Raw genomic sequence first — 14,350 nt, forward strand, 5'->3', positions numbered from 1 at the left:
TAAAACCTTGTAAAAAAAAAAAACAGAACAGACCAACACGTTTCAGTATGATATAGTCTTTATACACTGTACAGAAAACACAAGAGATGGATAAATGAACTTATCCAATACCACCCACATACACACCAGTGCAACGAGGAGAGTCCGGGTCCGAGCGTCGACGGGGTTTGGTGGAGAAGAGGCGTTTTCACATAGACCGGGTAAGGCAGAGGGAGAGTAAGGCCTCAGAATGAACATGAACTAAACGGGCATTTTACATTCGAGTTGGGCCAGCAACGCCTTTGTCTGGGTCGACAACAAGGGCACAAATCACATTCTCTCATTGACCAAATTTGACTAAAAAGATCAAACTCAAAGAAATGTTTCACCAATCTGGAAAAGCAGACGGGAAATCCACATCGTCGTGTATAGAAGACATGCTGAGTCCTCGGTATTTATGCAAGTAAAATGTAGAGGTGGGTAGACTAGCCAGAAAATTTACTTGAGTAATATTTTAAAGTTACTAGTACTCTTAAGTAAAAGTACATGAGTAGTAGATGAGTAACTGATCTGATGTTTTCAAAGGACAAAAACGAGGCAAACTAAATTATCTGTGAAGGAGCGCTTGTAAGACACACAAATGTTCAAATCATTTCAGATTGTCGACATAAACCATAACTTTTACTTAAGTAAGAGTACTATTACTTCATCAAAACATCACTCAAGTAGGAGTAAAAGGATGCTGCTAAAGTACTCTGAAAAGTGCAGTTTGTTTTAAAAGTTACATAAGTGAAAGTAACTGAGTACTATCTACACCGAGACAGACACACCACACGATGTTTCTGTTGGAGATTTTGGAGATTGAAAGTGCATCTGACAGGTTCAGAGTCTCATTTTGACTTCATTTGGTGGGATAAAACTTTGTTAATATGAATTATAGTTTTTACACCAACCAAGAACCAACTTGAGAAGTTGAAAAATATGTTGAAAATAACAGGAAATCGAGAATTCTGTCCTCTCATCGTCTCCTTTACACACAGCAAACACTTTTTTTCCCAGTCTGTCTAAATAAAGGTGTTTTCTTATATTTTATATCTTTTATTTGTCAAATGAATATTTCTGTGCACATTGGAGGAGTTTTGACCTGGTGTCAACGTGGTTGCTAGGTAACAATCATAGACTGTATAAAGAAGAATTGATGTACAGTCTGTGGTAACAATAATGGAAATCCTTAAGATGATGTCATGTCATTTCCAACCAGAAAGTGAAATTTTGTAACTTTGAAATGAAAAAAAAAAAAAAATGAATAGCAAAAATCTGAAATGTAATGATCTTAACTGTGTTTTAATAAAAGGAGCACCTGTCATGGGCACTTTCATTCAGAAAATATCGAAACACAAACACAGTGTGACACCCAACAGATTCAAATGAACAAAAGCCAAAAGTCTCGTCTGCTTCTTCAGACTGCGAAACCTCCAGTGTCCAGAGCCTCCTCTCTGTGTGTCCGTGTGTGTGTGTGTCTGTGTGTGTGTGTGTCTGTGTGTGTGTGTCTGTGTCTGTGTGTGTGTGTCTGTGTGTGTGTGTGTGTCTGTGTGTGTCTGTGTCTGTGTGTGTGTGTGTGTGTCTGTGTCTGTGTGTCTGTGTGTGTGTGTTTGTGTGCTGATCCTGATGCCGGCTTTAGTTTTCACACTGGAGAGAAAAGCTCTGAGCCCAGAGTGTGAGATGTGAGGAGTGGCTTTAGAAGGACTAAGGGACGTGTGGTCTGGAGGTCTGACCCAGTTCCCATGTGGACAGTAGAAGTATGTGTTACCATGAGCACAGCACTATGTGTACAGGAGCATGGATGGAGTAGCATGTACAGTAGAAGTATGTGTGTACAGTACAAGTATGTGTAGTAGAAGTATATGTAGTAGAAGTGTGTGTGTGTGTGTGTGCGCAGTAGAAGTAGATGTGAGCATGTGCAGTGATTGTCAGCGTTGTCGGGGGTAGATATTGCACGTTTGCCCTCACACTGGCGGCAGATTGGTCCATCGTGTGATTGACATAGAAAAGCCTGTACACTGTACAGTCCCACACAGAACAGCACACCTCTAGGAGTCCTCTACAAGCACATTCATACAGCTGAGCTTTAGGACCACCACGAACAATGAAGGCTTACTCATGTTCAGAATATAATCTGGTTAGATACCAGGAGATAAATACCAGTGCAAATATGAGCCGACATCTAATCTATATATAGTCTACATAAAGTTCATTTAAAATAAGTTAAATTTGGATAACTGTCACTATCGCTGAATGTATCAGAAGTGATGATTGTTCCATACAGTGGTCCTAAGCCTAGAGTTTTATGATAGAAAACAGCATGAGGAAACCGAGTCTCCTGTTTGGCTTCAGAGACAAAAATAAAACACATTTGTTCACCAAGTCAATACACTTTAAATAGAAGTCTAGTCTTAAATAGCATGACTTTGTCATAGAGCAGATCCTGCAGAGGATTAAGAAGACACTTGACTGTGGTCTGTGTACAGTACACAAGTACATATGTACAAGGTTCTGGAGGCCTCAGCTCCTCTGTACAGCTCTCCACACTCTTACTTTGGCACAAACAGCAGGGTTATGGGGAAGCGGTCTACGGAGGCCCGGAGGGACAATCCCCACACACCGCAGCACTTTGCATTCTGCAGTCATTCTGTCAGAATTCATGTTATAGTTGTGCAACTGACTTTTTCGAAAGCAGATTTTTGCTCCTGATGGGTCCTTCAGGGCCACCGTAGTGCGCTGTGCCTTGGACAGTGCTCCCTCAGGGGTTAAAGGGTCGTGTTGGAGTGGTGCGTTCAGATCCAGTAGCAGCTTATATTGGACTGGCTCACACATTTGGCAGGCTCCTCTTCCACAGTTCTGTTGTGCTTTAGCCCACACCTCTGTGCTCACATGTGTCACATGATGCTGCCCACGAACAGCAGACAGAGCAGTGCCTCAGACTGTCACACTCCTGTGTGTGCAGCTCTGGACACTCAGTTCAGCACATTTACACTAAATCATAGTCAAAATCATCTTTACACTAAAATGCGACACTGAATGAGTCTTCTCTCTGAAGAGGCAGGAGCATAAAGAGTTAGGATTGTAAAATCAGTATAGATATATAGTGAGGTCTATCTCTGTGTTGAGGTAAGTGATTAGTTTGAATGGTGTGACCCTGAGGGCCTTCCACAGGTGACCCCGCAGGGCCCCTCACAGGTGACCCCGCAGGGCCCCTCACAGGTGACCCCGCAGGGCCCCTCACACCTCTCACATGTCCACACACTGTCCTGGAGCTTTGGCCGCCCGCTCCATAGTCTGTCCCAGTATCATTTGGGGCTGAAGAGTCCAGGGTCCACCTTGGTACTGGTACTCCTGCCCCAGCAGCTGGCAGTGATGCTCATACTGCGCTGCGTGGCCCCCTGGTGGCCATAGTGAGCGCCGCGTTCGCCGTCCGACTGGCTCTGCGTGCGCTCGGGCCGGTTGTGGCTGTGCACGTTGGCGGTGGGGGAGGTGGGGGCGGGCTGGGAGGAGATGGTGCGCAGTAGGTGGTTCCTCTTCCTCAGAAAGTCACTGTTGGCTCCCAGGCCGAAGCTGCTCTTCCTCAGGACCATGCGTGTGCTGCTGGACTTAGGCGGACGGGAGCGGTGAGAATACTCCAGCTGAGACAGGTGCGCCGCATAACCCTCTGTGATGAACTGTACACACACAAACACACACACACTCTGTGATGAACTGTACACACACAACACACACACACACTGTGATGAACTGTACACACACAACACACACACACTCTGTGATGAACTGTACACACACACACACACACACTCTGTGATGAACTGTACACACACACACACACACACACACACTCTGTGATGAACTGTACACACACAACACACACACACACACACATCTGTGATGAACTGTAACTGTACACACACACACACAAACACACACACACACACTCTGTGATGAACTGTACACACACACACACACACACACTCTGTGATGAACTGTACACACACAACACACACACACACACTCTGTGATGAACTGTACACACACAACACACACACACTCTGTGATGAACTGTACACACACAACACACACACACTCTGTGATGAACTGTACACACACAACATCTGTGATGAACTGTACACACACACACACACACACACACACTCTGTGATGAACTGTACACACACAACACACACACACTCTGTGATGAACTGTATCTGTGATGAACTGTACACACACACACACACACACTCTGTGATGAACTGTACACATCTGTGATGAACTGTACACACACACACACACACACACTCTCTGTGATGAACTGTACACACACTCTGTGATGAACTGTACACACAAACACACACACACTCTGTGATGAACTGTACACACACAACACACACACACACACACTCTGTGATGAACTGTACACACACAACACACACACACACACACACACACACACACTGTGATGAACTGTACACACACAACACACACACACTCTGTGATGAACTGTACACACACACAATCTGTGATGAACTGTACACACACAACACACACACACACACTCTGTGATGAACTGTACTGTGACACACACACACACACACACACACACACACACACACACACACTCTGTGATGAACTGTACTGTGTGAACAGGAGCTGTTAAACACACAGGGCTCTGTCTGAATCCACTGTCAGAGTTTCCAGTGGATGAGTTCACTGATTAGAAACAATGTCAAAGAAACAGAGACAGACCTAAATCTCATTTGACATCTCATATAATATATCAGATATATAATATATCAGATATATAATATATCAGATATATAATATATCAGATATATAATATATCAGATATATAATATATCAGATATATCAAAACTTGGCAGAGTGAGTTTAGAGTAAATTTTAATTACATCATTTGGGAGAAAAATGTAAATGTGGTTTCTCTGGATTCTAAACAATGGAGATGATCATGAAAAGTAACTATATCCAGCAATATGGAACACAAAGGCCCTCATTTACTAACCCCCACTCCTCATTTCATTACAATATGAAGTACCTGACACTGCTGCTGCATCTTCTTGGTGGGGCGGCCCACGATGTAGATGTGGGAGGGGGGCAGGCCGATGGAACTGTACACAGAGATGTCTTTGGTTGAGCCGTAGCCGACGAAAATCTTCATGTGAGTCTGCACAGGCAGAGGACAGGGTTAGACTCATGCTTATGATGCTTATTGAGGTTTTATGGTTACTATGGTTACGGTCATGAGAACTCCCTAAAGGCTTGGCATTTGGTCCAGAAGTGTGACTTAACCATGACCAGATTCAAGGATTTATTGTCATTTTCACAACTAACAGTGAACTGACATTTAGAGCATTACAGTAGCGTGGCTAGAGTGAAACTCACTTATAAACATGTTTTTTCTCTACACCTGAGCTGCCTAAAACACTTTTTGAAAAGACATAGCAAAAGCAAACTTAGACCTAAAATTGTTCAAAAACACATGAAGCTTTTTTTTTTTTTTTACTTCTGTTGATGCATCAGTAGCACCATTCTGTGTACAATAACATGCTGTCGGTGCTTATGCTGCAAATGTAGAGTTTTTCACATTACGGTTCAGGACTGTTAGGGTCAGGTGTAGGAAAAGTAACTTTAACTATGTTTTAAGGCAACAGGAAAGTAAAGACAAAAATATGAGCTAACAGTATTAAAAGATCACAAAAATAGTGTCAGTGTGTCTGAGTCTTAATATTATTCACTGTAATTACATCTGCTGATTGTGAAATGAACTTAAACTGAGAAGGTGGTGGTTCTCCCTGTGTCTGTGTGGGACAGAGGAGAGAGGAGAGGAGCAGAGGAGAGAGGAGAGGAGCAGAGGAGAGAGGAGAGATGAGAGGAGAAAGGAGAGGAGCAGAAGAGAGGAGAGGAGCAGAGGGGCAGAGGAGAGACGAGAGGAGCAGAAGAGAGGAGAAAGGAGAGGAGAGGAGCAGAGGAAAGAGGAGATTAGCAGAGGAGAGGAGACGAGCAGAGGGGCAGAGGAGAGGAGCAGAGGGGCAGAGGAGAGGAGCAGAGGGGCAGAGGAGAGAGGAGAGGAGCAGAGGGACAGAGGAGCAGAGGGACAGAGGAGCAGACCTCAGTGAGAGCCTTGAGGAAGTTGGCCTTGTGTCTGAGCGGGTCGTGCACCAGCCCGTCGCAGAAGGACACGATGCCGTGGGGGAAGTTGTGCTGTGAGAGCCAGGCCACCACCCTCTGCTTCTGCATGTCCGGACGACCCGTCACGTAGATGATCATGTAGCCCAGGTCCTGCCAGTGCCTGCTCACACAGAACACACATTATAATCTGACACGACTCTCCACGTGAAGAGTGAGAGAACACCTGTACCTGACCACGTCCACTGCCCCCGCGCGCACTTTAGGGTCACTGCCCATGATGGACACACTGGCTGCAAATGAGCCGTCGATACTGAACACCACAAACTCTGTCCCACGAGGCACCACGGTCAGGTAGCTGTCCGCAAACGTGTGGTCCCCCCTGAGGAGCACGTACGTCTTTAGTCCTCTTGAACTGTCTCCATACTGTTAAGATAATAATAATACTCACCTGACCACCATTTTGACCGGGTACACTCCCACTCCCAGTCGCTTGTCTTCTGGAATGGTGAAGGACACTCGACCGCTGCTGTTGGTCACCTCAGTGCTGTAGTACACCCACTCTCCAGAAGGGGGCTGTGTCATGATGTGCAGGTCCACCTGAGCACACACAGGTCAGTGAGAGTCTGTATGTACATGATGTATGGTACAATGTCATGTGGGTGTGGTCAGACCTTCTCTCCAGCCAGAGTGACCATGTCCAGGGGCCCGTACATGAAGCGGCCGCTCAGCACCTGGGGGCTGTCCTCCAGGAACACAGCGTCGTTCATGCGGTGGTTAGCCGTCACGTTCTACCAGGACCAGAAGACACATGGGGACACATGAGAGAAACACATTTGAGGGACACATTGTGACACCTCCTTTACTCAATACATTGAACAGATAAAAGTCCTTAAAGAGGGGCTATTTGACTTCTCTGGGGTAATACCTGCTTACACATAACATACTTAGATCACCATGTCACCTTTTATTGTTTTGAAGGAATACTCCCTCTTTAAGGACATGTGCTGTGCATGATGGTAAGTGTACCCTCCTGAGTCTGCTGCTCTCACCCTGATCTTGACGTGCGTCCTCTTGCGAAGCCACTTCTCTCGGGGTTTGGATGGAGTGAACTCAGACACCTCCTTCCCGTCCAGCTCCAGGATACTGGAGTTCTCATGCCTCATCACCTGCATACACACACACGCACGCACACACACACGCACACATGTACACACATGCACACACGCACACACATGCACACACGCGCACACACACGGTGGGTTTCCATGCGTCTAAGGAACATGACATTGAGTTACATCCATTTTTTTGACAACTGGTTCTAATCTTAATCAATGAATGTGTAAAGATTTTAGTCCCCACAATGTGGAAACTGCCCACACACCACCTCATCTTTTCACAAACAAAACTAGTCCACTGGATGTTTAGTGGACCTAACAGCTTGCTGTAGTCAATGTAACTTTTCTATTGTCATATTTAATGTACTATTCATGTACTTTGCAGTGACCTCACGCTGGGGGGTTCTATATGTATGTATATGGTAAAATGTTCAACAGGTACCATGGTCGTACAAAACACACATTAACAAATGTTGCAAAAAAGTTTTAAAACTGTTCTGGAACACAGAAGCAAACACAAAATGGATTTGAGCATCACATTTTCAGAAGCCTGTGATCAATCACGCTCCTGTTTAAGAGTCGAACTTGTGACTGTAATGTATTTGAGACGGACTTGTTTAACAAATCAGCTCACTTGCTTTACTTCCAGCTAAATCAGTTATTTTGGGTCAGACTGTGCTAAAGCAAGGCTCAGATTAAAGTCTAACCTGAGTAACAGAGCTTCACACAGAGCAGAGCTTACTTAACAGTAGAGCCCATGCAGTATTTCTAACAACTCTAATGTCATAGATGAGTGAGAAAGACTGAAGCTGTTTGTCCCTATTAGACTCCCTCCAGGAGGTGTCCATCAGATGGTGTTTGGGGCACTGGACCACAGTGTGAAGCAGCTCATGTAGTGTCCACTAAAAACTGTCCCAGCACTGACCTGTCTGAGCAGGAAGGACACCACGTCTGTGGACTCCCAGTACGAGGCGTGGAACAGGTGCGGCAGCGCCACCGTGGGGAAGGCGGTGAGAGCGTCAGGGCAGTACAGGGCAAAGTCCAGACGCTTAGTGCCCCACCAGCGAGCTGCAACTGCACACAGCACTGCTCAGTACACAGCACAAGTACAAGTACAAATACAAGTACACAGTAGAATTACACAGAGGCAAAGAGGAATCTCAGAGGAGCGTTAATCTCAAGTGATCCCGTCCCATCCCAGTATTGTCCAGCCACTGCAGAAAGAAGGGGTCAAAAGTCAGAGAGATGTCATGATTAGTAAAGAGGAACAGTCCAGAGGGACAGTGCAGAGGGGACAGAGGCGTGCTGCTGCTGTCAGGACACCCACAGGTTAGAGAGGACAGAGGAGCAGCCACAGCCAGCCCAGGCCCTCAGCACTGGGCCCTGATCAGGTGAGAGGCTTCAGCTCACAGAGGACACATGTGGTGACTGTAGGAGCCAGTGTGGATTTAATGAGCACGTCCACTATTCCACAAACCCTCCCCATCACAAGCACTACTGGCCAACTGAATGCCCTGTCATCCCCAGCCATACAACCAGGTCATATAATGTGATTTAACTGGCTCAAAGTCAAAGATTGTGAAGAGCCACATGCTCCTTCTGCACAGCTGAAGCCTTTGTACATTTGGAGTCTGAATCATGGTTAGTCCCGTGGGCACAGGTCCCGTGGGCACAGGTCCCATGGGCACAGGTCCCGTGGGGCAGATTGGCAGGAGGCGAGGGTAGGTTTTCTCATGCAGAGTGTAGCGCCTCCTCCTGCAGAATACCTTGGTCCACTTCGGCCTGAGAGTCCAGAGACACCAGCTCACATATGGCACATTGCAGCCCAGCAGACTGGCAGCCCTCCTCCTCCTCTCCATCACCAGTAGGGGACATACTCTCCCCGTCCAGCACCGGGTCCGGCTCTGGCTCCAGGGCTGGGACTGGATGGTGGACGGGTTTCTTCTTGCGGGACTTGGGAGGGCTTTTCAGGCGGAAGGACATTTGCGAGGTGAGGGCGAGTTGGGACAGCAGACTGGAGCTTTTAGACTTGGGTATTTTGTTTTCTGTGGCTAAAGGGGATAAACACAACACAGCAAAATACTATTTTGTCAGATGTCAGAGTGTACCGTTCAGAGGCTCAGGCTGCTGCGAGGGAAGGTCCTAGCAAATGATGTAAGCATTTGTCAAAGTATGTAAGATTTTCAATTTCAATTTCATAAGCAGGACCCAACGATGCCTCCAGATACGATGTAAATATTTTCAAATCAAAAAGAGCTGTTACTCAGAACTATTGTAATACTCAATTATTCTTAATTACAAAAACATTAGACATGATGGACAAGTTGTTTATGTTATTATTTGGTCTTTTGGTTCTTGATTCTCCAATCACAAAGCAGAATGAGCCTCACATGAGTCTCTCATTTGAGTTGCCAGTTTTAATACTTTCACATGAGGCATGACCTGTCCACATACTGAGAATAAGAAAATCTTGTATGTCCTCTATACTCAGGTTAAAGAGAAGGAATTACACAACTATGGGGTATGTGAAGATGTATTGTATTTTGTTCCTTGTTTTGTACATTTATGGAGAATTGCCGTGTGGGACCATGGATGGCTGTAAGGCACTGGCAGGTTCAGTTGTGACTGTAGTAGCTGTTTAAAATTGTGATAAAAAAATTAAAAAGTGAGTACAGGCTCCACACAGGCCTGGTGTGGCCTACAGATGCACTAACAAACAACTTTGCCATCATGTCAAAAACAGGACCAATCTGAGGAATGTATTTTTTGTCATATGAGTCAGCCCTGTGGAACAGCGGGGATGTTTCGAGTTGATTGACAGCTCTGATCACATAAACAGAAATAACACAGCAATCTGTTCCTCTGGCCTATACAATCTGACACATATACAGTAACTGGATGGAAGCGCATCCATGATATCTGCGTGGGTCAACGGTCAAACTTCAAAACAGTTCCAAAAGTTAGAAGTTGAAAGGTAAAGATCGCTCAGACACACCACTGTTCCTAAGAGAGAAGGCCACATGTCCTTTACTCGTGCTCGTGCTCCTGACAGGATGAAGACACAGAGAAAGTGAAATGCAGACACAGTTGAGGTGTGCATGCACCAGGACACTGCAGAAATGCATCGTTTCATTGCATTTACATAGAGACAGAGGACAGTGAAGGTGGAGCGGGTACATTCCACCACAAGAGGGAGACAGAGAGTAAGTCTGCAGCCAGTCCAGTGGGCTTCAGAGGAGGGCAGGCGGAGGGGTGTGAGGAAGGGAGGAGTGGGACGAGTGAGAGAGGAGTGGGACGAGTGAGAGAGAGAGAGGAGTGAGAGAGGAGTGAGAGAGGAGTGAGAGAGGAGCTAGTTGTACTATGACTATTATATTTACTGACTGTCTAAACAAAGCTGATTATTTGTTTGGACACATTCTCTTGTCAACAGGGACATATGATGCTGTATACTCACTAGATACTATACTGTATACAGTACTACACACTCACTATATACTATACTGTATACAGTACTACACACTCACTATATACTAAACTGTGTACTATATACAGATTATATATACTATACAGTGACTCCTAGTGCTTTTAGAAGCCTTTGGTATTGGTCATAAGTTCAATAATGAAGAGGTAACTCAAACACTCTGCTGGAGACACTAGTCCTTAGCATGACATGTCCCCTTTAAACCACTGAACCTGAGCTTGAGACAGAGGACATGTTGTCCCTGTTCCTCCTGAGTCTGTGTTTATGCAGTGAGAACATGTCCCTGTCCTTTAATATGAGACATATGTGCGTGCATAGTTGAGGACATGTCCCTGTCCTTTAATATGAGACATATGGGTGTGCATAGTTGAGGACATGTCCCTGTCCTTTAATATGAGACATATGTGCGTGCATAGTTGAGGACATGTCCCTGTCCTTTAATATGAGACATATGTGCTTGCATAGTGGAGGACATGTCCCTGTCCCTTAGTGCTGGGACACATGTATGTGCAAAGTGGAGGACATGTCCCTGTCCCTTAGTGCTGGGACACATGTATGTGCATAGTGGAGGACATGTCCCTGTCCCTTAGTGCTGGGACACATGTGTGTGCAGAGTGGAGGACATGTCCCTGTCCCTTAGTGCTGGGACACATGTGTGTGCAGAGTGGAGGACATGTCCCTGTCCCTTAGTGCTGGGACACATGTGTGTGCAGAGTGGAGGCAGTGCTGCGGTGGACACTTACTGTTGGCTATGTTGGTGGCAGTGTAACTGTCTGCCATTCCTGAGACCTGGCTGGCAATGCTGACCTCACTGGCCCTCCGCTGGCCCCGGGACAGGGGCCCCGTGATGGGGGACGAGGGGTACGAACTGTCCATGAAGACACCACCATGAGACTGAACAACGTCTGCTATTGGTCCAAACAGAGATCATGTTAGACACACGTCCACAGAGGACAGGACACAAACGTCCAATCACAGGCCTGCTCAGAGACACAGGGACACTGAGCTGTCCTGTAGATTTGGATCAAGGACACAAGCAAAGGACAACAGAAAATGCAGATGCACACATGTCCACAGTGACAGTCCTGAGGTCAGAATGTGCGGCTGTGTTCTGTAGGAACTCTGAGCCGTGGTCAGTGTTAGCTCACACCACAGGTCAAAGGTCACAGCAGAAGCCTAACTCATGGGGTCATTCTGAACATGATGAACAGACACAACTCAATGGGACACAAGCACAAAATGGAGACGCTGTATTTCCATGGCTCAAGAGCAACACCACAGGCAGGACACATGTCTAATCTGAGCAGACATGATGAACGTGGAGACACACTTAAAGGTCCTGGACCACATCTTTGTCTCTATGTATTTGAGCAAAAAAAGTGTGTTGTCCCACACACAGATACAGTATATTGTATTGCAACTTCACTCTGGTCTTTAAAAGGAATAAGATGCACACATAAACTCATCATGGTGAATAATTAAGATGCTCTTAATGAGGTCTGTTTTTCACATTTTGAAGACAGTCAGATGAATCTTTTACTAGCTTTTGGACTAAAGTCAGTTTTGGACTAGTTTGGAGCCATGGGAATACTGACGCACACAACACTGCACCCAAGCATCTCCACGTTCAGAGGGACAAAGGGGACGAAGGCAGCTGATTGGACGAGGCTACACACACTCCAGGGTGGTGGGCGTGGCTTTGAGGAGGCCGTCCTGCCAGCTGAGCACGGGCACTGGGATGCACGTCTCACTGATGGTCTCCGGACAGCGCAGGGACAGCGAGGGTCCACTGTCCAGCAGCAGGGGGGCGTGGCTCTGCACTGTCTCCACTAGGGGGCAGAGGAGCGCGGGGGAGACACAGAGACTCGTGAGGAAGGACAGTGACAGGGATATGCTATTGGTCAGTGCCGCTCCTTCAAACAGCCATGACTACTGCAGTACTTGTGGTTCAATACTTTTGTCTATAGTACTCTTATAAAGCTGGGTATAGAAGTAAACATTAAAGTAGCAGTAATAGTAGTTAGTAGTAGCACATGACTACACACGCACTGAGGCTGTGGGGATCTCTGGTGTCGCTCTGAACCAGACCAAACACAAGTAGGTCTTAAGCCATAACAGTGAAGCTCAATGTAAAGTGCATATGACAGATGACACTACACTTCTCTACATTTACTCATGAATATTTCATATTAACATATAGAACTTATATTAACAAATATTTAACATTTTACTCACATTTTTGGTGATGTTTATAATGATGCATTGGATTTATACAGCACTAGCACCCAAAGCACTTTACTACATTCTTCGATCACCACACTAGCTGCAGGTTAGATACTACTGTAGCCACAGCTGCCCTGGGGCAGACTGACAGAAGCAAGGCTGCTAATCTGCACCATGGGCCCCTCTGACCACCACCGACACTCACACACACCAAGTTCACTAGGCAATATGGGTGAAGTGCCTTGCCTAAGGACACAACAACAGTTTTGCCACTGTTGCTCCACTGTGGTACCTGGAATTGCCATCCAAGTAGTGCCCAGACCCAGACCTGATGAGCAGATGAGAGCTGACCAGATCAGGCAGGTACAGAGGCACATACGCAGCAGATACGACATGTAGAATCATTTCACTACTTCATATGATCTAACAACCATAATGTTAATATGCTGTGACAAATATAAATGAGAAGGCTACACCTTCATTTGTAAAACAAATGATTCCACTGCCACAGTTTGTTCTTTCAACATAAATGTATTTTGGATGAAATTTTGCGTACTGTCGACAAAGGCAGAGGGATTCAGTTCTCAGCGCTTCCTGGACTTTTTTTACTTTGTCACTTAAGTGATGTAAAACTATGATAAATATTTAGCACAGGTACTATCCCACCAAACCTAAATAGAATTAGAAACACATGAAAAGCTCATATCATGTCATATGCACTTTAACATCATAACTAGGCTGCAGTGTACTAAAACAGCATTCAGCCAACACTGAATACATAGTGAAATGCAGCTATACTTTGTACTTTAGAAAATATGGCTAAAAAAGTGAGACGTGTACAGTTTACCAGGGAATGTCTGAAAATACAGTTTTTAATCATATATGTATTTGACTCTTTTTAAAATCATACACAGAGTCCTGGTGGTGTGTGTGAGGCCTTGAGCAGCCTGGACTTACCCAGCAGAGCGGAGTTGCCGTCTCCCAGGGGGAAGCGCTGGTAGCGGGGCACGTTGAAGGGGGGCAGGAGGTGGAACTTCTTCTCCAGCAGAGGCTCCAGGCGAGAGGCCGAGGGGTCGGCCGGGTGGAACAGGTTATAAACCTGCTGACAGGCCGGGCGCAGCTGAGCCACTGCTCACATGAGACAGACACCAGGTCAAAGACTAGAGTCAAGTCTGAATGGAGTTTTAGCTCACTGTCAACAGTCTAACAATCACATTAAGCAAGGTGACACAGTACTCAGTGTTGGGAAGTAATTAAACACATGAAGCCAAAATAAATATTCAAATACTCATCTGGAGTAACTGTGCTGCTTCAGATTACAGTTACTACATTGGGGATCATGAATTTAGACTTTGAA

At 45.8% G+C, this 14,350-nt stretch overlaps 1 protein-coding gene across 1 annotated transcript in view; it reads right to left on the bottom strand.

The window, feature by feature from the left end:
- Positions 1-40: 40 nt before the first annotated feature.
- LOC110172389 (membrane-associated phosphatidylinositol transfer protein 2-like) overlaps positions 41-14,350 on the bottom strand; it is a 120,704-nt gene continuing 106,394 nt past the window's right edge. Inside the window, 12 exon segments of the mRNA XM_055162174.1 lie at positions 41-3,695; positions 5,081-5,209; positions 6,154-6,334; positions 6,404-6,553; positions 6,623-6,771; positions 6,846-6,962; positions 7,224-7,340; positions 8,215-8,363; positions 9,056-9,340; positions 11,514-11,678; positions 12,447-12,599; positions 13,951-14,121. Coding sequence (XP_055018149.1) covers positions 3,327-3,695; positions 5,081-5,209; positions 6,154-6,334; positions 6,404-6,553; positions 6,623-6,771; positions 6,846-6,962; positions 7,224-7,340; positions 8,215-8,363; positions 9,056-9,340; positions 11,514-11,678; positions 12,447-12,599; positions 13,951-14,121 — 2,135 coding nt within the window. The 3' untranslated portion in view covers positions 41-3,326.

Source organism: Boleophthalmus pectinirostris, unplaced genomic scaffold (assembly GCF_026225935.1).
Source record: "Boleophthalmus pectinirostris isolate CB_2022bp ecotype Guang Dong unplaced genomic scaffold, ASM2622593v1 HiC_scaffold_4, whole genome shotgun sequence".
NCBI lineage: Eukaryota > Metazoa > Chordata > Actinopteri > Gobiiformes > Gobiidae > Boleophthalmus > Boleophthalmus pectinirostris.